This window comes from Chionomys nivalis, chromosome 26 (assembly GCF_950005125.1).
Source record: "Chionomys nivalis chromosome 26, mChiNiv1.1, whole genome shotgun sequence".
Taxonomy (NCBI): domain Eukaryota; kingdom Metazoa; phylum Chordata; class Mammalia; order Rodentia; family Cricetidae; genus Chionomys; species Chionomys nivalis.
The window spans coordinates 4,912,614-4,939,960 of NC_080111.1; the positions used below are offsets into that span (position 1 = coordinate 4,912,614).

Genomic DNA, 27,347 nt, shown 5'->3' on the forward strand with positions numbered 1-27,347 from the left:
ACCAGTGAACTCATTTATTCTCTGTAGCTTTTGTCTTATGCCTGGAGGCACTGAAAACACAGAGAATTAAGATACAGTGTTTCTTCGTAATTGTGCATAATCCAGCAGTGATAGGTTCATGGGTTCTTCACAACCAGCTGATGCCTGTGAAAGACTTTTAGACCAGGCGTGGTCAGCAGGTCCCCGAGTCTCACCTCATCTCGTCCCTTTGCTCCCAGTGAGGTGATGAAAATGAAGAAGCGCTACGAAGTGGGCTTGGATAAACTGGACTCAGCCGCCTCGCAGGTGGCCACCATGCAGAGCGAGCTGGAGGCTCTGCACCCTCAGCTGAAGGTCGCCAGCCGAGAGGTCGACGACATGATGGTCATCATCGAGAGGGAGTCCATGGAGGTCGCCAAGACCGAAAAGATCGTGAAAGCTGACGAAATAGTCGCGAACGATCAAGCCATGGCCGCCAAAGCCATCAAGGACGAGTGTGACGCCGACCTGGCCGGGGCCCTGCCCATCCTGGAGTCGGCGCTGGCCGCCCTTGACACCCTGACCGCGCAGGTGAGAGCCGTGCGGATGGCGAGGATTTGCCACCGGGGACCACGGTTGAGTTCCCCTCAAATTACCCTCCAATTTAAGGAAGCCTTTTAAATTGGCAAGGGGATTTCCTAGTTCTCTGAAAACAGAAATGCATTCTCATGACGAAGGCACTTTTGAAAGGGGACGAAGCTGCCAGCATCACCACTACTACACCGCCATTGCTTTGTTTGAAAAATGTGTTATTACTGTTTTTATTTTTTATTTTTTTATTTCTGCTTTTAAAGATTTATTTATTTTTGTTAGTTAGTTCTTCAAGAATTCCATACACTGTATATGATCATATCCACCCCTCTCTCAACTCTTCCCAGTCTCGTCCCCGACCCCCATCATGGCAGCTCTTTCCAGAGCTTTCTACCCGCTCTCCACTATAATTCCCCCCAATGAACGTGTGTCAAAATCCTTGCCATGGTTCTGCCATTGCTGCCATTTCTACCCAACACAGAAAAACAGGCTTCTGTGCGCCTTAAGGCTTAGTTTGAAAGTCTGAGTTTATTGCTATGATTATAATGAAGATACAAGTGCACATTTATTTCTGTGGATAATCGAAATGCTGCTTTTCCAGGATATCACCGTGGTGAAGTCCATGAAGAGCCCCCCTGCAGGCGTCAAGCTTGTCATGGAGGCCATCTGCATATTGAAGGGCATCAAAGCCGATAAAATCCCCGACCCAACAGGCTCGGGAAAGAAAATTGAGGATTTCTGGGGCCCCGCCAAGAGACTTCTTGGTGACATAAGGTTTCTGCAGTCGCTTCATGAATATGACAAGGACAATATTCCTCCGGCCTATATGAATATCATAAGGAAAAGTTACATTCCCAACCCAGACTTTGTTCCAGAGAAGATTCGGAACGCTTCAACAGCTGCTGAGGGTCTGTGCAAGTGGGTCATAGCGATGGATTCCTATGACAAGTAAGTGCTGGACCAAAACCTCACTGCTGTGTTGGGTTTGCTTGTCTGGTCATGTGGACAGTAGAAAATCCCCTCTCAGCCGGGCGGTGGTGGCGCACGCCTTTAATCCCAGCACTCGGGAGACAGAGGCAGGCGGATCTCTGTGAGTTCGAGACCAGCCTGGTCTACAAGAGCTAGTTCCAGGACAGGCTCCAAAACCACAGAGAAACCCTGTCTCGAAAAACCAAAAAAAAAAAAAAAAAAAAAAAAACCTCTCCTCTCCTCCTGTCTCCTCTCTTCTTGTTGCCTTGACCCCTTGACCTTTCCCAGTCATTGGGTCACTCAGAGGCAGCCCCTAATATGCCATCTTACTCCTCTTATGCCTCAAGTCGTAGTGATCATTTCTTATACTTTGTATCTGATTTGATTCCAAGAGAATATGTGGAATGTAGAAATCGGTGTACGTTCTGTGTAAAGAAGGGTTTTGAGTCTTTGTAAAGAGCATTAGAACGGTCCCTATAATCTTCAGAGGAATCTAATTTCCCAACTTTATTGTTTCGTAGAGTGGCAAAAATTGTAGCTCCCAAAAAGATAAAACTGGCTGCGGCTGAAGGGGAGCTGAAAATCGCTATGGATGGTCTCAGGAAGAAGCAGGCTGCCCTGCATGAGGTCCAGGACAAGCTGGCCAAGCTTCAGGACACGCTTGAGCTGAACAAGCAGAAGAAAGCTGACCTGGAAAACCAGGTGTGTGCTGGACGTCGCAAATGGGAGAGGACCCTCACGTAGGGACCCAGAACTCGCCAGTCCTGTTTTGTTCACGGATAGCCTAACTTCTAGTCATGGCCTGTGACCCGAACCCAGATGTCTGCACACTTTTCACAGTGACGCACGGGGTTTCTCTGTGTAGCCCTGGCTGTCCTGGAACTCACTCTGTAGACCAGGCTGGCCTTGAACTCAGAGATCTGCCTGCTTCTGCCTCCTGGGTGCTGGGGTTAAAGGCGCGGGCCACTTCCTTCTTCTCTAAATCTGCCCTGTAATCTGTATCTGAACACAGACAGGACATGGTGTCAGTCTTTAAGACGTAACCTGTTGCTGGGCATTACATTTTCTTTAAGTAAGGTAGTGTAAAAGAGAGTGTATAGTTGCTTGGCTGTGCCTTTGATAGTTTCAGGTTTTTGTAATTAAAAATGTTGGGAAAAATTAAAATGAACACATGCCTAAATTTATAGTAAATGTCTGCTTGGAGAGAAAGAAGAAGTCATGGGAAAAAGGAAGCTGCCGGAATGTTTTCTTTAGGGTTTTCTGATGGCAACGTGATTGTGTTCTGTGATCAGATTCACTGGGAAACCGAGAGACTGGAGATACGTTAGACGGGAAAGTGGAGTAAGAAAAGCTTAATTTGGGGAACATCAAAATTATGACCCATTACAAACCTTGGCCTTTTCACGTCTATCTGTAGGAGAACCGATATTTTGTGTCTTTTAATTTTAAACAACGGTTACTAGTATTGGGAAAATACATAAGACAAATTCTTACTCTGAAGCCACATAAATGTCATCTAACATCCAGTTCTCCATTATAAAATTTCACAGTCTGAATCCCAAAATAAACTTTACTTATCTTCTTTTATGAATAATGATATTTGCCTTTCTGGGTCTGGACTACTTCGTCCAATGTAATCTTTTCTAGGCCCATCCATTTACCTGCAGATTTCATGACCTCATTTCTCTTTACATCCGAGTGGTCTCCATTGTGTCTGCACCAGATTTCCACTATTCATCTGCCTGTTAAGGACGTTTAGGTTGCTTCCATTCCCCGGCTGCTGTCGGTAGGGCAGCACTGAACACGGCCCCGCACGTGGCCCAGAGAGACAAGTGCCCTGTGCTCTCTCATCTGTTTCCCAGCTCTAAAGCCTCCTATGCAAGTGTAACTGCTCCCTTATCAAGAAGCTCCTCTTTACAGCAAGTGGAGACTCTCACAGAAACCGCAGTTGGACGGACGCAGTGCAGAGAGAAACCGATTGTGGCGGTCCAGCCACAGTGGCTACTTTACACTGTAACTCCTACATCGGTGGCTCAGGAAACGTGGGAGAAGGGGGAGCAGAGAGATTGTAAGAGCTAGAACACCAGGGAGTCTGCTGTGAAACCGTCTCTCCTAGGAACGGTGGCATAAACAAGGCTGGGCCAATGGCAAGATCAGTAGACCTGCTGAAGGGAAGGGTTATGAGTTCCCTCTCCTAGACAGAGACCTGCAAGCAGAGAGGGGGAGAATTAGCCCCGCCTGGGGATGAGCCCCCTCATCGGTTGTCAAATTCAGAAGGATCAGCCTTGAAACCATGTACACGCCGATAAGAAAAAGTGGACTCAGAAAGATGTGTATACACACACACACGCATATACATGTAACAATGATTAAAAGGAGGCCATCAGTTTGAGAGGAAGGGGCATGGGAGAAGCTAGAGGGAAGTGATGCAATCCTACTTTTGAGACAGGGTTTCCCTGTAGCTTTGGCGCCTGTCCTAGAACAAACTTTTTTTAAAAAAAAAAAAAACGCCGGGCGGTGGTGGCGCACGCCTTTAATCCCAGCACTTGGGAGGCAGAGGCAGGTGAATCTCTGTGAGTTCGAGACCAGCCTGGTCTACAAGAGCTAGTTCCAGGACAGGCTCCAAAGCCACAGAGAAACCCTGTCTTGAAAAACCAAAAAAAAAAAAAAAAAAAAAAAAAACTTATTATGCATACAATATTCTGTCTGTGTATACCTGCAGGCCAGAAGAGGGCACCAGACCCCATGTGGTTGCTGGGAATTGAACTCAGGACCTTTGGAAGAGCAGGCAATGCTCTTAACCTCTGAGCCATCTCTCCAGGTCATAGAGCACGCTCTTGTAGACCAGGCTGGCCTCAAACTCATGGCGATCCGCCTGCCTCTGCCTTTCAAATGCTGGGATTAAAGGTGTGCGCCACCACTGCTATTAAAATACCTTGAGGCAGTAAAATAGATGTGTTGATTTCATTCTTAAAAGAAGAATGATGGTATCACTTGAAAATTAAACCGCAGTGATTCACTCCGAGCGCCCTGCTGGAATGTCAGTCTGACGCAGGCTTGAGTGCGGTTCCCCAGATGCGCTGCCTTGAGAGACATCTGCCGCTTCCCCTTTCTGTCGCGTTGTTTAATTGTGTAAAATAAACTTGGGCTGATTGTTGGCCGGAGAGAGCAGGCGCTTAGCTGTTGTCTGATGCTCCCTCGGAAGCTTAACTGCAAGTGTCTGCGAGGACGGTGCCGTTCATCACCTCGAAAGACTGTGCTTTGTAAATAAGTGTGAACTGCTAAAACTCTTAGCCTCTCAAAGCGGCCTTCAACCAACTCTGTGAGCGGAGGAGAAACATTTATAAAACATTCAAAGCACAGTGCTCATGCTGGACCCCTGGCCCTTCTGCACGCTGTGCAAATGCTCTCCTAGCCTGCTTCATCCTGAGGCCTCCCCCATTTTTTGTCAGATGGCTTTAAAGCATCTATATTTGCAGGAGGCTGTTTTTATTAATCTCAGTCTCCCGTGTTGAAGATCATTTCCTTAGAGTTAGCCTGTACTGTTATACACTAAATCCTCCGTAGGAATTCCCAGAACTTTGTTAAACTTATTTCCTTGTTTGAAAACACGAGGCGTCATGAACTTTCCGTATTGCAGCGAGATGCATCACGCTTTTCTTTTTAAAAGTGCTTCTTGTAACTTCAGGCTACTCTGTAATTGAGAAAAGCTATCTCCTGAGTTTGGAACGCTGCAGAATTTTCGGCTTATTTTATTTGCACATGTTGATAAAAGCTCCCCTTTCCTTTTTTTTTTTGTCTTATTTGCCCACGTTGATAAAAGCTCCCCGTTTCTTTTTTGAGGTCGATCTGTGCAGCAAAAAGCTGGAGCGGGCCGAGCAGCTGATTGGAGGCCTGGGAGGCGAGAAAACTCGCTGGAGCAACTCGGCTCTGGAGCTCGGGCAGCTGTACATCAACCTGACAGGGGACATCCTCATCTCCTCGGGGGTTGTCGCCTACCTGGGGGCCTTTACGTCCAACTACAGACAGGTGAGGGGTGCCCTTGTGCCTCTGCCTTGCTTTCCCCCTCTTCCCTACACCAGTTTCCGGTTGGTTTGCTTGTTGTTATTGCTGTTGTAGGGGAACTTGGGGGTATTTTTTTCAACTTTGTTTTACTTTAATTTTTGGTTAAGGCAAGAGAAGGCAAATTTAAATTATTTGTCCTTACCTATTTTATTTTATTTTATTTGGATTTTTCGAGACAGGGTTTCTCTGTAGCTTTGGTTCCTGTCCCGGAACTAGCTCTTGTAGACCAGGCTGGCCTTGAACTCACAGAGATCCGCCTGCCTCTGCCTCCCGAGTGCTGGGATTAAAGGCGTGCGCCACCACCGCCCGGCTCCTTACCTATTTTAGATATCCTGTAAGTTGCTTCATAGCCAAAACATGCTATATGAGACATTGTTTTAAAATCTAAAGGCTCTGGTGATGGAATTTTTGTTCCTAAGTGGAAAGGATTCACATGTATGAGTGTGTGTCAGCGTGCACACCCATTCAAGGGGATGCGTGTCTCCCCACCCCCTCTGCATGGGCCCTAATAAGTCATACTAAAACCATGTCAGAGATTGAAACATTATAGAGACAAGACCACCTTCACCGAGGGCCTTATTGATTGTTTCCCTGGTGTACTTGAGTATTGTGTCCACAGAGCCTCACTGAGGGCTTTCTCCTAAGCAGAATTGATTCTTCCTGCCTCTATTACCGTGCCTTTGTTTGTTGAATTTTTAGAACACGCTATTTTAAAATCCTCACATGGAGCTTCTAGGAATAGCTTTTTCGCTTCAGAGGGCTCTGTATTTCCTTTCTAAGGTCACAGAGGCACCGTGATCCTCAGCTCGGCCAGTCTGTCTGTGCCTTGTTCGGACGAGCTCCCAGGGTGCTGCGTTGTTGGCTTCTCTGCAGCTCAGCTGGCTGGTGTTGAACTTAACTATCCGGATAGTGATTGATTAGTTTACTTGCCAGTTTTAGTCATGGAAGTTTATAAAGTTTGGGACATTTTCCCCAGAGCTATCAGTGAGAGGGTGGGAAGAAGAACCATGGCCACTTGACTCTATCCTACCTCAGCTTGGGCCAGTGGAAAGATTAGCAGGCACTCCCACCCATCTCTGTCAGTTCAAAGCCTACTCCTGGGCATCTTCCCTGACCCCCTCTGAACATTTATCTGCGGCTTGGGCAGCTAAAAATGCCACACCACACTACGACTGGCTCTCAGTTATTTTGTATGTTACCATCAGAGCCTGAAATACATCTTTAAAAAAATACCAGGAAGTCCTCTGAAGAGGATGGGAACGTGGGGCAGGAGGGCACACAGAGAACCTCGTATAAGGTAGTGTTGACAACATCTTAAAAAATAACAGTGGTGATATAATATGAAAAGATGAGGGGCCGGGGTCACCAGCTGTCTCCCTACAAGGGCAGAAACGGTCACTGCCAATGGAAAAGCTCAGAGAGCAAATGGTATCTCCTAACTGTAGTCTCCGTCGGTTTCAGCCCCCAGTAAAGCCTGCACGTGTTGTCCGCTGAGCCCTGAGCTCAGTGATTTCCCTTTCTAAACTCTAGCACACCTGGAGGGCAGGGGCCGACTGTTAGAGGTCCTCAAATTACCCAAGTTTCCCAGGGAAACCTCTTGTGAGGTACACAGGATTATCTAGATACATAATCCCCAGGAAGTACATGAAATCTAGCGAATCCTATTACCAACCCTTGCTCCAACTTGCTGCAGCCCTTCCCCTAAAAACACCTGTCATGCACTCATGGCTTCCCCTAAACTCTGCTTTTCATTCATGCATTTGGGTTGTATTCTAACTTCCAAAGAAGCCGTGTTCACACATAACATCCTATAATCATGAGACAGAGCCTGGCTTTAATGAAGCCATAAAAGATGGCATCCTTGGTAGATGAGTAACTTGAAATTCTCTACTACTGCTGGTATGCAATGGGGGAAAACAATGTCTTCTGTAATTTTATTACTAACGGAGATCTGGGACTTTATAAATAACACTAACAACGTAAGGTCATGAAGCTATCCCTGACCCTACTACCGTGACGTTTACGCGTAAAACTAGAGCGTTGACACAGCCCACTCAGTAACCTGGGGGGAGGGTTGTGACAGCCACGCCCTTCCCAGCACCACCTGTGTACACACGGCATTATCCCCATTTGCCCCAAACAGGTGCCAGCGTCTCGTACATTCCCTTGTCCGCTTTGCTTATGGACATCCTCCTGTTGTCTGCTCCTATTCTCCTCGCGGTCGGGTCTCTTACGATTTCTGAAGCGTTTGGTCTGTGTCCCGCACTGAACACTCTCCTGGTTCCTGGGCAGCATACCAGACCATGCCTCTAAACAGGGCAAGATTCACAGCGTGGCCTGGCCCTTTGTAGAGCCCAGTAGCCTTTAGGTGGTCCTTCCTACAGAGCACGTGGGAGCCAGAAATAGATGTTTTCTGTGTCCTCTACCCGTTCCACAGGTTTAGGTTCGTATTATAATACTATAGTGTTTTCTGTATGTTTATAATCTAAATAAAATACGTAAGCTACATGGAGAATGCGATGGTTATTTTTAACTGTCAGCCTGACACAATCTACAGTCACAAAGAGAGTCTCCATCAGGGCTGTCTCCATTAGGCTGGTCCATGAGCACGCCTGTTAGGGATTTTCTTAATTGGGTTAGCTGAGGTGAGTGGGTTCACTCTGGACGCGGGCAGCACCGTTTATGCAGTAGGCTCTGGAGAACGTGAGCTGAGCAGGAGAGGCATGCAGACAGTCAACCTCACTCAGCTCTCAACTGTGGTTATGATAGCTACTCTAAGTTCCTGCCACCTCGAATTTAATTGAGAACAAAATTACCCATTTTCCCACATGCTGATCTTTCTTGTTATTTTATCTTAACAGCAGAAATGACGCTAAACCAGAGAATGTCAGCTACTTTGTAAATTTAAACTTTAGTATAGTGCACAGTAAATGTTCTTTCCAATACAAAACACCAACTTTGTCACATGGTCCATTTAGGCTTTGGGGCACCGTTGATTACAGTTAATCAGTTAATTTTCATTTGAGTACTTTTTTTTTTTTTTTTTTTTTTTGTCAAGACAGGGTTTCTCTGTAGCTTTGGAGCCTGTCCTGGAACTAGCTCTGTAGACCAGGCTGGTCTCGAACTCACAGAGATCCGCCTGCCTCTGCCTCCCGAGTGCCGGAATTAGAGGCGTGCACCACAACCGCCCGGCACTTGAGTACTTTCTTAATTATAATTTTGAGAAAGGTTTGATACCTGTCTTAGTTAGGGTTTCTATTGCTGTGAAGAGACACCATGATTATGGCAACTCTTATCAAGGAAAACATTTAATTGGGGCTGGCTTACAGTTTCAGAGGTCTGGTCTATTATTATCATGGTGGGAAGCATGCAGGCAGACATGATTCTGGAGAAGGAGTTGAGAGTTCTACATCTTGATCCACGGGCAACAGGAAGTGAACTGTGTCCCACACTGGGTGTAATTTGAGCATATGAGACCTCAGAGCCCACTCCCACAATGACACACTTCCTTCAGCAACAACAAACCTACTCCCAAAAGGCCACACATTCCTATAGGCCGAGCATTCAAACACATGAGCCTATGGGAGCCACACCTATTCAAACCATCACAATACACAAATCATTTCTGTGCATCAGAAACAACAGTAGTTGGTTTTCTCAGTAAACAGTTATTGAGGAGTTTAGATATGATTCCTTTGGCAACTGTCCACCAACTCAAGTCTACCTTTTTCTGTGAATGCTTTAAAGAACCAAACCAAGGAGTGGTCAGAATCGTGCAAAGGAAGAGACATCCCCTGCTCAGATGACTATTCTCTTATGGGTACTCTGGGAGAAGCTGTGACAATTCGAGCTTGGAATATTGCTGGATTACCCTCCGACTCGTTTTCCATCGATAATGGGATCATTATAATGTAAGAAAACAATCTTTTCTCACAAATGGTCTTTAATATCTAATTAGCAGATACATTTATTTGCAAACCTTTTTAGCAATTTTATCTAGTAAATGTTCACAGTATTGAAATGTTTGCTAATTAACTGTATGAAATATGAACAATCTTTTTGTTAATATTATAATAAAAGAGCAGAGTTTTTATTCCCATAAAACATAAGTCCTCTTATAAAAAGTTAATAGATACACAGTGACGGGTATCTAATCGTCCTCATTGTTCCAAAATCTGTCCTTGTCCCTGTTGTGGGGAAGGTTTGACTCAGGGCTCATTCTGTGGGCTGATCAGAGCTTTCAGATAGTAAGTGCCCTTCACAGAATCTCCTGGTGATGAAAAGACACGGAGATGGGGCCAGGGGACGCTAGGTGTCCAGGCACACCCTCTTCTCCAGGTCACATGAGTCAACCTGTCCCAGTGTGAGAACAGGTATCACTTTTATTTCCAAGTTGACAGCCTTGTCTTCTTTCCTGGCCAAGTGTTTGGAGTGTAGGAGTGTGAGGAGCAGCATTGGTTTTTCTTAGCATCAGTAGGAGGCAGCTCGGCTCTGCCATCAGTAGGAAGCAGCTCGGCTCTGCCATCAGTAGGAAGCATTCAGTTCTGCACTGCAGGACCCTTTGATTCCATTCATTTGTTTAGTGCAGAAACAACCAAAGAGACGGAAACGAGAGTACCTCAAGGAAAAATGGTGGGAGCCTTGCTGTAAAATCTCAGATCGGATAACGGATAGGTGCGGTGGGTGGGTGCCCTCCACTTTCTGCTGTGTGGTACTTGTGGAAACGACCGCCTGAAGTAAACTTCAGCTGTTCCCGTCATCCCCGCTCATTGGGTTATCCCGACACGGATGCCTAGTGGCTATTGTTCCCGCTCAGAAAACACGCCTCTCTTCCAGCACACGCGTTTCTAGTTGATTGCCTCCAGAAGAACCATGCTTTTATTTCAATCATGCTTTTATTATTTATAAAAGTCTTTATTAACTTTAATTTTTAATCCATGGCCCTTTCTTCTTCCTACCAAAAGATGCTCGTATCTATTATATCCATTAGAGGCCGAATCACATCCCGTTCCTAACCTGCCATCCCACCTGGGTCTTGTCATATTTCAATTCATGTTTCATACTCAACTGTCGGTTAATATTTCTTACTTTTAAGATTTCCCAATGCCAATGATCGCTTTTCCAGATAGCGCACACCTGTGTAATCTCTCTCCACCCCTCACTACCCCTCTCTCACCTGAGCAGAAGAGGTTTATCAGTGCCCCATGCCCCTACATTGTTATTATTCATTTGTAGAAAAATCGAAGTGTTTGTAAATCTTATGGTAACACCTTCCCTGGGAAGGAGACGGTATTGTTCATTATCTATTCCTTTGTCAGTGTGTTTGGCCATCGTCCACCGAGAGCTTTCGGGACAGATGTTGAAGGCATCATTTTAAAACACTGGACACACATCTTGTTTACTTGCGCAGTGCCGCCTTCTGTTCCCCAAAGATGCTTGCTTGGTGATGGTGATCCCTAATGCTGGGCACTTACTGATAACCCAATCCCATGCTGAGTGCTTAATACAGATTACTTTGGCTGAGTACGGCATTGATCCTTTAGGAAAACTCGAAGAACCTATAAAATCTTGACAAGTTAGAATATAATTAACTTTGGGGGCTATTAACACTTAAAAGTCCTTGACTTTCAAAAGTCAATGATGGGGTGACTATAATTGGATTGTATCTGGACATTTCTTGAATAAAAGTATTATTTAACTCCTTGGTAAGTATACCAAACCCATAGGTAACCTAATTGTTTTGAGAAGCAGACTTTGATTTTTCTGTAGGAGAGAGGCATATTTATTTCAGTAGCTATAATCACTGAGAATGCCCACTCTTTCTCGTTCATATTTACGTGTTTGTGTGTAGAGATGTAAACAGCAGAACTCCCTGAAACGTACCACTGCTAGCTGACCTTGTGACAAGGTCCTAAAGGGGAAGATGACCAGGGGATGAGAAGGTGGAGAGAAGAGGAAAGTTTGGGATCAGGCGAGCTTGCACAAGCTGCCCACCCATTCAAGCACATTTGTGAGGAAACACAGCATCTTATTGGGGCAATGTCAGCAAAAACCATCATAGAGCGATGTGAAGTCAGCAGCGAGCTGATCGAGCAGGTTGCCTGAAGGCAACACCAGGTACCCAGTGCAGCACAGACCTGGCACACAGTGAGCCCTTGGGGTTGGGAAGAGCTGGGATTCCCCCAAGGTCCTGGTCCCAGGCCATTACTGGCTCTGCCAAGTTAAGTTCCTTTTAGACAAGGAACTAAGGAAGTTCCTACCTGAGGCCTCAAGGAAGGCCCTAGACCAGCCTAGCCCTCAGCTGTTAAATATTCAAATCCTGGTCCTTCTAGGCCTGCTGCTGTGGCGGTGAATTGTCATGAAAAGAAATCTGCAGTTTTCAAAAACCCTGAAAAGCATTAAATAAGAATTCTCTTTCCACAAACTGTCCATGTTGGAAGCAGTAACTGCTAGCAGATGCCGGTTCCATTTGCAAACAATGGATTTTAAAGATTTATAAATTCAAAAATGTTTGAGGGCTGAATGGGCTGGCTCAGCAGGTACCTGCTAGCTGTTGAGGTTGACAGCCTAAGGACCCGCAAGGCTGAATGAGCAAACAGACTCCTACAGGCTGCCCCTTGACCTCCATACACACACACATGTACAAACGAATAAATAAACATCTACTTATTCTTTCCCCATCAATTTCATCGCTGTATCTTTGTTGAAAGCATACTGTCCCTATGCATGTGGCTCTCCTGCTGGGTTCTCTAGGCCAGCTGTGATCCAGAACTGGATCATCTTGATTCAGGAAACTTTGGGTAGTCTTGAGTCAGGTGATGTCTTACATTTTTTTATGTTGCTGTTGTTGTTGTTGTTGTTCTCTTTTAAGCAATCATTTTGACTGGTTGTTAACTCAATATAAATTTTAGAGTAAAATGTAAATATCTAAAAAATATCCTCTTGAAATTGTATTGGGACTACATTGATATTCCTGATAACACTGACAGGCTGACTAGTCTTCTAACTGATGAATGCACTAATCTCTCCAGCTGCTTTAGGTCTTCAAGTATTTTGCTGTTTTTTTAATGTATGCATAGTATTTAATTTTTGTTTGCTCTTGTAAATGGTATTAATTTTTTGTTTAGCTGTTAGCTGCTTGTATTAGAGAAAAGATTATTTGCATACTGACTTTGTACTCTGCAACTTTAAGAACACATCTGGTCTCTTATGTTGGCTTACTAGGTATTGTCTATTGGCAATCATGCTGTCTGCACATAGTGACACTTTAATTCCTTTCTCATCTGTGTGCCCTTCGCCTTTTTTCCCTTGGCTTATTGCACTGTCAATGGCTTCCACTGTGATGCTGCAAAGGGCTGATTAAATCGAACGCTGTTGGCCACGCAGGCTAAGGGGATGCAAGCACACTGAGCATCTCCAAGTCAGTCCAGCTGCAGGCAGCTTTACTGCTGCTGCTGTGTTGATTTCACTGGATGAAAGACAATCTCTTCTAGTCCGTGCGCTGCCTAGTTTTGTGTTGACTTGACACAAGCCGGAGTCATCAGAGAGGAAGGAGCCTCAGCTGACAAATGCCCTCCACGAGATCTGGTTGTGAGCATTTTCTTGACTAGCTAAACCCCGTCAGTCTGCTTTATCCAATGGGGCACCCGTTGCACACACAGACCCCTCGCTGATGGTAATGATGATTAGGTTTCAATATTTATACACAATTTTGGACACACCGGCACTTCATCATTATCTCTTCATTTCTAAAATTCCGAGTTTTCCTCTATCACTTCCTGTCAAGGGAAAGTCCTTTGGCGTTTGCCTAGAACACGGCTGGTGAGGAGCAAAAGTGAGCTCTGTATTTTGCCTTTAGTCCTCAAGGATGGCTTTGCCGCATGGAGACTGCTGAGTTGGAAATCGAGTTCTGTTTGGTGGTTTGGTGCTGGTGGCAGGGACAGAACCTGGGGCCGGGATTCTCTAAGCGCCCTCCATAGTCCTCAATGAGGCTTTCAGGTTAAGTGAGGCCCTCAGGGAAGATTCCTATTCCATTAAGATTAGTGTCCTTGCAAGGAAAGAGGCAGGATAGGCTGTGGGGACGTGTGGGGACAGTAATGACGCTGCAGTGACACTGGCCATTTACATGTCTGGAGAAACCAGCGTGGATACCTACAGTTGCGGCCGCTGGGCTGCAAGAAGCTATGCAGTCTGTAGGATTTGGTTCCTAAGTAGTCTAACATACAATATGGGTACCAAAGAGTGAGGCTGTCTTCCTTACTGCCTGAGCTACGTGTCTTGTATCATACTGTAACTTATGTGCCAAAAATATACTTACGTTCAATTTCAGAAGGACAGTTATCCAATGTAACATCCTGTCCCATCCCTATTTTCTTCCCCTCGGTCCTTTTCCTTCACCCCCTCTGCTCGGCTAATGTTCTGCATGAATTTTCTATGCTCCCTTTTAAAAGAGGGTGAAATATCTTGGCGACATTGGCAATGACTCTGGCCAGTGTTTATTAAATGCTAAGTGCTGATTGCAATTCCACACAAGACATGAGGCTACATGAGAGACTTCATCTCTCAAGAAGGCAGCAGACGCTGGCTGGCTTTTCGGGTTCACCAATCCTAGATGTAAATTTCATCTTGAAGCCGGGCGGTGGTGGCGCACGCCTTTAATCCCAGCACTTGGGAGGCAGAGGTAGGCGGATCTCTGTGAGTTCGAGACCAGCCTGGTCTACAAGAGCTAGTTCCAGGACAGGCTCCAAAACCACAGAGAAACCCTGTCTCGAAAAACCAAAAAAAAAAAAAAAAAAAAAAAAAATTTCATCTTGAAGGCTGCTGGTCTTGCTCTTGAGACCCCATACCTGGGAGTAAACCAGCAGGGATGAGCTCTCCCATGGTGTGAACTTGCCCTTCAGAAAAACTCATTTCTGTGCATAGGAAGCCCAGTCACAAGGCAGGTGTACAATGAGCTACATGGATGTCATTGAATAGGCAAGTCTTTGAAACAAGGATGGGCCTGTGGTTGTGGAAACACTGCGGTGTTCATAACTGTCATGCAGCTTGATGGTGGGAAGCTATACTGTTCTTCTTTTTTTTCCCCCTTAGGTCATTACATCTTTTGTTTGTTTTCGAGACGGGGTTTCTCTGTGTATCTCTGGCTGTCCTGGAACTCACTCTGTAGACCAGGCTGGCCTCGAACTCACAGAGATCCACCTGCCTCTGCCTCCCTGAGTGCTGGGATTAAAGGCGTGCGCCACCAGCGCCCAGCAAGATCATTATTTCTTTACTGAAGAGAGATAGAGATAGAGAACCTGACTGTAAATGGATCAAATTCTTTTTCTTTCTCTTATCCAGATATCAGCACATAAGAACACACAGATGCTAAGGAGGTGAAGTGGTTGCCCAGGCCACAGGATTAATTAACATCACAGGATTAAATAACAACACCTAGTGGGGAAGTGGAGTTTCACTAGCATATTGTGAAAGAGCAGCAAATACTATTTTAACTTACTTGAGTTATGAATCATAAGCATGTGATTTAAGGTTTAGAGACTGCGGTATCTCCAAAGGAATGAAAGGATTTGTGTGTTAGCTTTGTGAAATGACCTCTGTAGTTTTTCTGGCAATGCGCCTACTTCAAGGAAAGAAAGGAAGATATTACTAACGAAGGGTGAGCCTGCGGTCATGTGGAACTGGCTGTGCAGAAACTTGTAATGGCCTGAGCCAGATTCTCTCTCTTGGCTCTTCCAGGAATGCGAGAAGGTGGCCTCTGATGATAGACCCTCAAGGCCAGGCCAATAAGTGGATCAAGAACATGGAGAAGAGCAACAGCCTTCAGCTGATTAAGCTTAACGACCCTGACTACGTCAGGACCCTGGAGAACTGCATCCAGTTCGGCACGCCTGGTACGTGGCTGAGTCGCAAGAGCACGCGTGGAAATGCTGGACAGGGCACAGTCAGTGCGCAGATGTCTGTCAGGCTTGCTGTTAAATGATGACTTTTCTGGTCTCATCATTTATTGATAATCAAATGAGACCGTGAGGACCACCCCCAGACAGTTAACCCCTGGAAGGCAAGGCGGTTTCCTTTCTTACGAAGTACATTTGTGGCGCACCCCTAATTTAGATGTTTCCGTTGTTGTCTGCCATTTGCTTTTCTTCAGCTTTCATTATTAATATTTGGCAGCTAAAAAGCCCATTTAATATTAGTAATTCCAGCCGGGCGGTGGTGGCGCACGCCTTTAATCCCAGCACTCGGGAGGCAGAGGCAGGCGGATCTCTGTGAGTTCGAGACCAGCCTGGTCTACAAGAGCTAGTTCCAGGACAGGCTCCAAAACCATAGAGAAACCCTGTCTCGAAAAGCCAAAAATATATATATATATATATTAGTAATTCCAATTCTATTTTAATGCAACAGTAGCTCCCCTTTCTGTTCCTTCTTGAATTACGCTACAAAAGTGGCAGGGAAAGTAAGCGGGTTTTGCTCACCTCGCTAGTGTCTGATCTTCACGATGGAGAGATTAGAGAGATGATGGGATGGCTTTTAATCAAGGTCAGATGCAGGCGTCAGACTTGGCAACACGAAGCCCAGACTGTTTGTGATCTGAGCTAACTGGGGTCCTGCTTCAAATCGGTGTAACTTATCAAATTTAGCCAAACAAGGACAATCACTTCTGAAGCTATAGCATATGCAACTCGAGGAGAAGTTAGCTCATCAGGTCCCTCTTGCCGTGAGAGCGGTATCGCTGTAGGAGTCATGATAAGCATGCTAGTCCTCCGATAACATCCATGTTTCCATATTAACAAACTGCTTGCTTTCAAACTTTATGATTTTAGCATTTTAGTATAAGCATGGAAGAAAAAAATCTGTTTATAAGGCTTTGTATCTATGGAATGGAGCACAGACACGCTCACCCACACGGTCTTTCATTCAGTTGCTATCCTTGCATTTTAAAATATTTTAAATTGACACCTAAAATTGTACACATTCATGATGTGCCGTGTAATGTTTATATACACACATTCTGTCAAATCATGGAAGACATACTTATATCCTCAAACATTTATCATTTCCATATGGGGAAAAATTCAAATTCCTTTCTTACTCTTTAGAAAAGTGTACAGTACTTTATCTTTAGTTACCCTACTATGAAACAGAGTAACTTGTATCTATGGTGTTGTATGTGACGTAGGAGCTACACAAAAAGAGGCCATGATCTCTACTCTCAAATAAATTGCTTGTGTGATGTCAGAACCATCCATGTGTTGCTGTAATAAAAACAGAAGGCGAGCATTTCTCCTGTAAGGACCAGTGCCCGTGGTGGGTAGGGGCCTTGGTTCTGGATTCAGAGCGTCTGCCTCTGCCATTCAGTGTTTGGTTCATTACCTCAGTTTCTCCACTTGCACATCAGCTATGTAGCGTGAGGGAGACATCACTGACTTACTGTGTATTGTAGAGCTAGTCTCTGGTGACGGCGACCACTCGGTCCCTAGGCTTTTGTTGGCGGTGTAGCTCATGTCAGTGTGCTGAGCATTACACCCGGGGCTTTGAAAGACTCAGCCCACGCTGTGCTGTGCTGTGCTGGCTTTGAGCATGTGACCAGTGGCTTATTTGTAACGTCTTAAAAGGTAACGAGGAAGCCACAGGTGATGCCTCTGTGAATTCAGGAAAATCAGGGAGGATTTCTAGAAGGGATCATCACCTTAAATTCTTTAAGCAACGTAGATGACTTAACATAAATGTTGAAATGTTTGGTATGATAAGGACAAGTGATGGGTTTCTACCGTCTGGTTGGCGTTCTTGACACTTCTCTGATCTGAGCCATCTATTTTGATGTTTAATTCCATTAATTATAGAGCAGAACAGGAAATAGAGGGGAACTCTCCTAATCTAAAATTCTGCATCCCAATCATGGGAGAGAAAGCTACTTTGGGTGTCTTGAGCAACGCTACATCCATGAGCTGCAATAGGAGAGAACAGAGACCCTAAGGTTGTGGTGCGTGGGGGCAGGAAGTGAGCAGATCGCACAAACACTTAGAGGTGTTTCTTGTACACAGGGCGCTGGGGTTTACATGTGTTCCCTACTCCTACTTTCAGCCACAAAAACCCATTCAGTTTCTTAAGAAGCCAGATAAGCGTTAGAGAAAGCTCAGTGGTTTAGCCAGAAGTATATGCCCACGAAGAACTCCCAGCTTTTCTGCCTCTGGCTAATTTTTTTTTTAAAAACACACCTTCTAATATTAAACATCAGAAAGAAGTGAAAAGTTTCAGTTCTCCTAGAAAGGTGGTGAGCGCTATCTATTTATACTTAACCATCAAGTCAAAGTTTGAAAACGTTAAGTGGTTAAAGCTCTTTCCATTGAGCAGTTATCTATAGATACTGGCCTATTCAGGGACGGTGGCTTCGGATCCCTTGTTCTTCACAGGCAGCCTGGGTGGAGAGGCAAAGGGCTTTGCCAGCCTCATCCACCTACCTCCACTTCAACGAGAGCCATGTGCCTCTCTTCTTCTTCTTTTTATAACTGAGTTGTTTTTTTTTTTTTTTAATCTTCTTTGGAGGAAAATAAAAAAGATTCTGTTATTTAAAAAGTTTTACAGCCAGTGCTCTTGAAAGTCAAGGTGCACCTGCAGCTATATTTACTGTCTCAACCAATAAACTATATATAGTGTGTCCGTCATATAAACATCGCTAATAAAGTACACATAGTATGTTAACCATTGCCAAGAAAGAACTCCATCGACATAGACAATCTGTCGAAACTGCATCATATCTGGGCCTCCCTGATTTTCCTGTCTCGACTGCCAGCATTTCCTTGCCATTCCCCTTTGGGTCAAGGCTTCCAAACGACTTTGTAGTTTTTTGCTTATTTATTCGTCCCACTGATAGACATTTATTTTGTAATAGCCATGGACGAAGCATTGTGGGGGAGAATGCTTAATAAGAATGAACGAGACAGACCTGGTCTCTGCTTGCATGCAGAGGCAGACAGAGGTGCTGGTGGAGAGAGAAGTGGAAGGATGACCACATGGGTCAGGAAGCCCTTCAGATAATGTGGCACCATTTTCCTGTCTGTTGAATCCTCTTCTCTCCATCTAATAGATTATTTCAAAGTTTATCTTTCCAGGGGCACTGTAAATACATTGCCAGCTGGGAAGTGTTCCCTAAGGCTACTGTGTTAAAAGCTTGGCCCTCGGGCTATGGTGCTGTTGAGAACATAACTCACCAATGATGAATTCATGGAAGAGTTCATAGATCAATGAGCCACTCAGAGGAGGGGGACGGCAGTGGGAAGTGGGTGGCATGTCTTTGAAGAGTGCATTTTTGTTTAGACTTCTTCTTGACCCTCTCTCTCTACTGTCTGATTGCCACAAGGCAAGCAACTTTTCAATGCCAAATTCTCCTGCCATGGTGTTCACCTTGTCACAGACCCACAGGGAAATGTGGACATGGCATTGGTCATCCTCAAGGAATACTCTTAAGTGATGTTCCTTTCTTTCTGATGGGTCAAATATGGATAAGTATTGAAATACATTGGCCAAAGAGAACGAAGCTGCAGATGGGGAAGAGAAAGCTGCCAGAGTCTAAAGAGAACGAGGATTCCTCATGACTCAGGCGTGCTGTCCCTCCGTCCTTCTGTCCAGGGACTGTTTGAGTTTCCCTTGACATGAGTATGGGTCCCCGGTTGTTGACATTGTTATTATGAGGGCTTCTGGCCGAGCGGAACCTAATCGTAAATAACATTTGGTATTTACAGTCAACGAAGCTGCTGAAACACCTGCCCTGATTGTCCGGTTTAACTGGACTTTGTACCTGTTAGTAAAAACAGCTGCGGTGCCAAGGATGGGTATAACTGGCTTTTCTCAGACGCCTCTCCTTGTCTACATCGCTAAGTTGTGATGCTGACAGTCCCACACTGTGTACCCAGGTCTGTCAGCCACCCAGAAAGGGCCCCCTGCAGCCCTGAAGTCTCACCGCTTTCCAGGAAAGTAGTTTGCAGTGTGTCTTAAAGTGTCCCCAAAAGATCGGCTGTGAACTGGGCTCCTAGAACCAGCAAGAGCGGAATCAGGAACAGGGTTTTAGTCAAAACAGCATTCACTGTGTCAGTGATGGTGGGAAAGTCTAACTCGACCATGGAAAATTAGCACAGTCATTCATCATGATATATTCATTTTATTTAATAATAAAAATAAATAATGTGAGCAGAAAGAGAAAATAAGGCCGTAGAAGTTACCTGCTGCATCTCTGCTGGCCAAGATCCAAGCCATGGAGGGGATTGGTGGGGAGGTAATTTTAGAAATTCCCTCAGCCAGGCCCATCCAGCAAGGAAGAATATGCCTGCAAGCTCAGTGCAAGTGTCTGTCGGTCTGTCCATCCCGAGGCTTCTCCTGCCAGCCCGGATTACCCCCATCCCTTCAACGGACAGTGACAAGGCTCCTGGGTTCGAGACGGACTGTCCCAGCAGCTTAAGTGGCATCATATAAGCCTTTAACTTAGCTGACGTATTTAACACTGTCAGGGACCTTTCGTCTCTGGATCCTTTCTAGAACGGCATCAGAAGAAAATATTCTGAAATGCTTCATTTTGCTTAGGGTGCTCCTTATATCTTAGAATAGAAAAATATTCAAATAGAACATCAAAAAACAGCACTGGTCGAAAAATGAAAGAATAGTAACAGGTTTGCTAGTTTTAATAATACAGGGCAGTTTCGTTATAATATCATGCAAAATAATTAGGACAGAAATTGATATTTGTTTCATCTCAAGTATGTGTAGAAAAACTGATAGAAATTATTTTTCAGCTAATTATGTTATATGAATTTTGCATCAACTTACATATGTCAACCTAAGCTATTTAACGGAGGAAAGATAAAGAAAATCAGATTAGAATTTGTTGCCTGATTTCTTTATAATGTCCTGTATTTTCCAGACGTTCTATAATATAGATGAGCTATTTTATATAAAAGGCCAGTAGACACTGAAATAACTACAGAAATGCCTTTTCTCTGTCACCGTGCCTAGGTACAATGAGTCCCAGGCCAGGTGGAGCCCATCAGCCAGGCGTGTAGAAGGAGGTGGAAGGAGGGCGGCCATGGGGACCCTCTTGCTGGTCCTTCCCACTGGCAGGCAGTGTTTTTATGACTTCATTTCTCTGTATTCTTAGAAGATGAGGGTAACTTTCAAGGCCGCTAGGAACGGGGCCATCTGGAGAGCTGAACAGAACTTGAGCCTTGAACGTTCACAGTCAGTACCTTAAGGATGACGGACTATTTTTCCGCCTCTAGTGTTGCTAGAAAATGTGGGCGAAGAACTGGACCCGATTCTGGAGCCGCTTCTGCTGAAACAGACCTTCAAGCAGGGCGGGAGCACGTGCATCCGGCTTGGCGACGCCACGATCGAGTACGCTCCCGACTTCCGCTTCTACATCACCACCAAGCTGAGAAACCCGCATTACCTCCCTGAGACGTCAGTGAAGGCCAGTACCCTAAGTTAGCGTTTCTCCACGTCCCGCGTCTCCACGTCCCGCGTCTCCCTGATCGTACTTTCCTCCCTCACCGTAGGAGGACATGTGGAATTTGCCCTTCTGCCCGCTTCCGAAATTTCGAGAGTAATCTCCAGATGTTGCTTTGTGGGTGCCTGAGAGTACCAAAGCCTGGAGTCTTCAGCATACTGCGATGGGACCATCGGAATCCGATTTGCCCAATCATCGGCAGATTTTCACTGCCAAAAGCAGGTGTCCTTCTTTGTGCTAATTGTCGGAGCTGACGGTTAGAAGCAAGACTCCATCCTTTGTTCAGGCTGAGGATGCTGCTGCCGTCTGGTTTTACAGAATTATTGAGAGGAATTATTTTTGATCAGTGTTCTTTTTAAAATCCTGAACATTCTTGCAAAGGGTGAAATTGAAGTGTTGTTATTCAAGGACCACAATGACCGTGACATTGCTCTGAGGCTGGGCTCCTGGGGCCTAGGGTCTTCATCCAGCTCAGCTTTTCTCTCCCTTATCCTCATCTCTGGTGGTACATTCATTCCATCCGTGATCGGGGAACAGGATGCTTGCTCTCTAGGGGTTCACGCTCTGCTCTCAGCAGTGTGTACAGAATGAGTGTAACGCGTGAGTCAGAAGTGGTGATGACATAGCGTGTCCTAGAGGCTCAAAGTACACACATAGCGCGTTGCTGGAGCCAAGAGGACTAGAGGAGACCGATGCGTGTGTGTGTGTGTGTGTGTGTGTGTGTGTCTGAGAGAGAGAGAGAAAGAGAGAGAGAGAATTCAGCTTGACTTTGCAAACATAATGAACATACTGTGGCTACTGTTTTTAATCAGCTAAAACACACTGTTCTCAGAGCAGTTAAAATACCTAGGATCTCCTAACACGTTAGGAAAGAGACCAGCACCGTGGGAGTGTGGATTTGAACTGCTGCTCTATGACAGGCTCGGACAGCTAGTTTAGCGTCCCCGTGCATCAGTCCTGTCTGTAGACCGTCATAATAAAAGTTAACATGTCACTGAGCGACCTGGAAACTAAATCAGTTATCTCCATAAACGCTCACAATGAGGCCTAGCAGACAGAATTTATGTGCGCGCGAAACGTTAGTGTGACTATCTAACTTTTCGATATAAGGAGAAAAGAATAAAACAAAGAAATAAAATCCCAAGGCTGTGTTAAGAAAAATATTAATAAACACTACGAACAAAACCCTTTTTACTTCCCAATAAGGCACACGGCAGTCTCACCTCCAGCGTGAACAGCTCTTGGTTGGATAATAACCGGTTATGACAGAAGTCGAGCCGAGCTGTGGGGAGGACACTGATCTGCGCATAACTCAACGCTGAAATCCCTATGATCCTCAGAGGGCTTTATTGCTCTATTATTTTAATTGCTGGGATTGATTAAGCAGGGATTAGGAAGCTTGGTGAGGCTGTGACTTGCTTTCATTTGCAAATTTACACACACTCTCTCCCTCCCACAGTTTAGGCCTCTCCTGTACCTTTTGCTTTCCAAAGCACCCAGGGGAGGGTGCCACGCCACTATCATCCTTCTGAGTTTCAATGAAAATGAAATCATGATGCTGTGCTTGTAGGATTTTAAATGCTCTGTGGACATGTGGCTACATTTGCGAAATCTTGGTTTTAAAGATCTGACATTAATAGGCTAGTAATGAACAGGCTTGTGTCTGCGTGCAGCGAGAGAAAAGTTACAGCCGTGTGTGTTACTGATGCTGTTTCTGCGTGGAGACGAGTACAGCCCGTGTAGTTGGTTTCTCATGCAGGGTTAATCTGTTAATAGGATCAATTATGGTTTTTTCATGATAATTTTCTCATCTAAACCTAAGATGGCATCCATCTAACCCATGCCTAGTGGTGTTGGAGGCTGAGCCTGAGAAAATGAGGGGAAGGAGCAAGGGCGGGTGTCTGGCTTTGGGTGGAGAAGTGAATCACCTCTAGGGTACCAGAGGACGCTCCTTTGCACTTATGCCCCAGGGAGCAAATTTCAAGACAAAACCAAAATGCCACATCCCTGCAGAGGGAACCGTCTCCTGCCAGGGAAGGCAGGGAAATGGGATAGCCCCTGTACCATAGCCAGATGTCAGGACAGCGTCCTGACACAACAAAGACAAAACTGGAGCCATGGCATCTGTGACCACACTGCATACCTGTGCTTAGGGGAAGGGGAGCCCCGTGAGTGTGGACCGTACACCATGTGCTTGGGGGAAGGGGAGCCCCGTGAGTGTGGACCGTACACCATGTGCTTGGGGGAAGGGGAGCCCCGTGAGTGTGGACCGTACACCAGTTTACAATTCAGACAGAGCCACCAAATGTTCTCTTCAACTCAGAGGTTTGAGAATTGAATGCTACTAACCCTCGCCCGGAAGAGTGGCGGGCAGTGCCCTGGCCCTGTAGTCTGTACCCAGCTTAAATCCTGGGTTGAAGAGGGCTAACCTTCTGTTTTTGTGTGGCGTGGAGCCGAGTCTGCAAGTGGAAAGCAGCCACTGCTCCTCTCCCCCTTTCTTACCTACCGCCTCTCCTTCTCTTTCCTTCCTCCCCTTCCTCCTCCCCTTCCTCCTCCTTATCTTTCTTCATTTCCCTTTCCCCTTTATTCTTTATGGCTGAAAAAAAATTCCATTATGCATATATGTCACCTTTTCCTGATGGACACCCCTGTTGCTGGGCACCTAGGCTGGTTCCGTAATTTAGCTGTGTGCGCGGTGTTGTATTAAGCATTGGTGTGCACAGGTCTGTGGGATAAGTTGGTCAGGAGGCTTTTGGGTAAATACCCAGGGCTGGTGTGGCCTGGTCACGTGGAAGCTCTTTCTCTAGTCTTTTGGGGAAACCTCCATAACTGATTTTCACAGGGTCTGGGTAAGTTTACACCCCACTATTATCAGGGTTCCTTCCCCTGAGTCCTTATCCACATGGATTGTTTGTTTTTTCAATGGCTGTCCTTCGACTCGAGTGATAGGGACTCTCAATATAGTTTTGATTTTGGTTTTCCTCTGACGGCTTAGGGAGCGTAAACAATTTTTCATATGTTTGTTGGCCATTTGTATTTCAGTTTTCGGAACTGTCCGTTCAATTCATTAGCCCGTTTAACTGGTTGTATGTTTTGTTTTACTTGTTCTGTTGTGGGGGAATAGAGGTTTTTATAAAGTCTAGCGATGAATCCTCTATCCATTTGCGTTGACTGGAGCCCTCCTATCATGAGCTGCGCCTGTGGCGACAGGGCCCTACAGCAAAACTTGTAGTCTAAGTCTTGGTTACCATGTGTACAGCATGGGGAAGACTTCTAGCAGGAAGGGTCGCCCTGGAGATAAATCAGACTTCCAGGCTCAGAGGCAGCTTTCAGATACGGTCCTTCCTCTAGGTCCAGGGGAATTCTCCAGGTAAGGACAGGTAGAGAGCAGGAAGTCCTGCTGAGGAGTGGGGAGTCCCCATCTCGATAAACTTTGGAAGAAGCTGCCAAGCCATGGCAGACTGTGACTTCTGACCAGCAAGTCCTTATTGCCGTGAAGAGACACCATGACAGTAACAACCCTTATAAAGGACAGCATTTAATTGGGGCTGGTTTACAGTTCAGAGGTTTGGTTCATTACTGCCTTGGCTAGAAACATGGCAGAATGCAGGCAGACACGGTGCTGGGGAAGGAGCTGAGTGTTCTCCATCTTAATCTGGAGGGAACAGGCAGTGAACTGTGTCTCACACTGGGCATAGTCTGAGCATATATGAGACCTCAGAGTCTGCCTCCACAGTGACACACTTCCACGAGCAAGGCCACATCCGCTCCAACAGCTGGCACTAATGTGCCACTCCCTATAGGCCAAGCATTCAAACATGTGAGTCTGTGGGGTGGGGGTGGGGGGCACACCCATTCAAACCACCTCTTCAACTAACAGAAAGACTATTGTTGCAAGGAGTAGCAAGTCGCTTGTTCATCCTGGCCACCCAGAACCGAAATAATCACACAGACACTGTATTCATTAAATCACTGCTTGGTCCATTAGCTCTAGCTTCTTATTGGCTAACTCTTACATCTTAATTTAACCCATTTCTATTAATCTGTATATCACCATGAGGTCGTGTCCTACCAGCAAAGTTCCGGCATGACTGACTCTGGCGGCAGCTCCATAGCTTCTCTGATTCCGCCCTTCTTTCTCCCAGCATTCAGTTCAGTCTCCCTGCCTACCTAAGTTCTGCCCTATCAACAGGCCAAGGCAGTTTCTTTATTCATTAACCAAGAAAAGCAACACACAGTCAGAAGGACCCCCCACACCAGACTATCTTCTTTTTCTTCTTCCTAGCATACAGCCTGATTCATTGTATTCTAGGAAGTTTCTTGGGAAATAATCATCAAATGGCTAAAATTTTAGGAGCTAGAAATGACAGGAAACAACTCCACAGCCAGCGAGCACTGGCCCCTCTTACAAAGTCAAGTCGCAGACAATCCCTCGGCTAGAGCTGCCTTCACTCTAGCCGCTCTGCCTGCGTCCAGTCACGTGTGTGCCGTGAGAAGTTAGGAGCCAATTAAGAAGCACAGGGAGCTGTCGGGGAGGGGTGGAGTGCTCTGGGAAGGTGTCCAGGAGGAGGCTGTATTATCAGTGTCAGGGTGTTCAGCTGCGCACGGGCTGAAGTGCAGGGAGGCATTTAACAGCCCTTCCTTATGGGTTCCACCATCAGCTCGCCTGTAGACAAGTAAAAGACGTGAAAGGAAGCCGTGGAGGTGAAGATGAGGTTGAGGACGCTAAGGCGTGAAGGCAGCAGACTGGCAAATATACAAAAAACCAATCACGCGAGACTTTCAAAGGAAGCCAAGCTCAAGGAGGTGTCCATTGGCTTCGGGATTCTCGGTGGCCAGAACTAGTCAGCTGTTGTCGCCTTGCTGCATGCATTGGTGGCTACAGAGGGGCCGGAAGGGAGCAGGCTACAGAGGGCTGGGCTGGGACGTGAAACCCAGAGGGGAGCCCGGAAATGCTGGTGTATCTTCAGGGAGTGGAAGTGAAGCGTGGAGATCTTTCCAGAGCTGGCAGGAACCGTCAATAGTTTTTTATATAGAACGTTAACATATTTGTCAGGAAGAACCAGGAAAGGGAGGATTGTAAGTACTGGTGTACAACCACACACACCCCCTCCAGCTAATAAGGTACCTGGATGGAGTGGACTCCACAGATAGCCCTTGATGGGCACTATTAAAATGTAAATTTCCTGGTGTTTCTTCCTGCAGGATAGTGGCTCATTAACATAAAAGACTCATTAACATCAAAATAGTTCTCTCAAGACTGTTTGGTATACACCTCTAGAGGCCTTAAAATGAGAATCAGTTCAGCCTGTATTAAGACTCTTTCCAACCTCATTCTCATTGATTGCTGTTTAAAAATCGACAGAAATTGGAGCAGTTTGAACTGGGAATAAATAAACTGTTCTAAGCGTTCGATTTCTGACAGTCACAAACTTTTGTGGGTTTTTTAAACCAACAGTCAGGCTTGCCTGTACCTCCGGCTCTGTTCTCTATGAATTCTGTCTTCATACAGTGTGTCTGAAATATGGATGAAACCCCGAGTCACACACGGAAGCTTTCTTACTGGGAAAAAAAAACAAAAAAACAATGAGAGTTCAAAATAATTTCTTTGACTTGTAGGTAACATTGTTGAACTTTATGATAACTACAGAGGGAATGCAGGATCAGCTTTTGGGAATTGTGGTGGCCCGGGAAAGACCAGACCTGGAGGAAGAAAAGCAAGCCTTGATCCTACAGGGGGCTGAGAACAAAAGGTTTGAAACCATAAAATGCGGAGTTAGTATTTGTTTTGTGATTATAAAAAATTAAAGTCCATCTAAGCATCTATCTAGTTTAAATAGGTGTCCCAAATCAGAATTTGCTTTAAAGGCGTATATACTTGTTTATATAAGTGTCTGTGTGCCACATAGGTGGTTGCTTTTGGAGGCCAGGAAAAGGTGAAAAGGCATAGGAACCCTTGGAAGTGGAGTCACAGCAGCTGAGAGTACCTGGTGTGGGTACCGGGAACTGAACTCGGGTCCTCTGGAAAAGCAAAGCACTCTTAACTACTGAGCCTTCTCTCCAGCTCCTCCCCGCCAGTGGGAAATTTTGTAATGCAGGGGCGATAGAGCCTCCGTACTAATTTGGAGAGCTACGTTCTTGAATCCTTTTCTCAGACACGGGAAAAACCAGAAGACTTGCCACAGGCTCGGACGTGGGGTTTCAGTCCAAGGTGACCTGAAGTTTCTGTTCACTGTGACCCAGGTGGGAATGAAAGCACAAACTGTTTCCC

At 45.6% G+C, this 27,347-nt stretch overlaps 1 protein-coding gene across 1 annotated transcript in view; it reads left to right on the plus strand.

Moving 5' to 3' along the window:
* The window catches only part of Dnah7 (dynein axonemal heavy chain 7), a 198,309-nt gene that overhangs the window by 123,722 nt on the left and 47,240 nt on the right, over positions 1-27,347 (plus strand). Inside the window, exons 43-50 of the mRNA XM_057758440.1 lie at positions 219-549; positions 1,151-1,497; positions 2,040-2,220; positions 5,362-5,547; positions 9,331-9,494; positions 15,319-15,473; positions 20,850-21,040; positions 26,696-26,829. Of these exons, the coding sequence (XP_057614423.1) occupies positions 219-549; positions 1,151-1,497; positions 2,040-2,220; positions 5,362-5,547; positions 9,331-9,494; positions 15,319-15,473; positions 20,850-21,040; positions 26,696-26,829 (1,689 nt within the window). The remainder of the gene's footprint in view (positions 1-218; positions 550-1,150; positions 1,498-2,039; positions 2,221-5,361; positions 5,548-9,330; positions 9,495-15,318; positions 15,474-20,849; positions 21,041-26,695; positions 26,830-27,347) is intronic.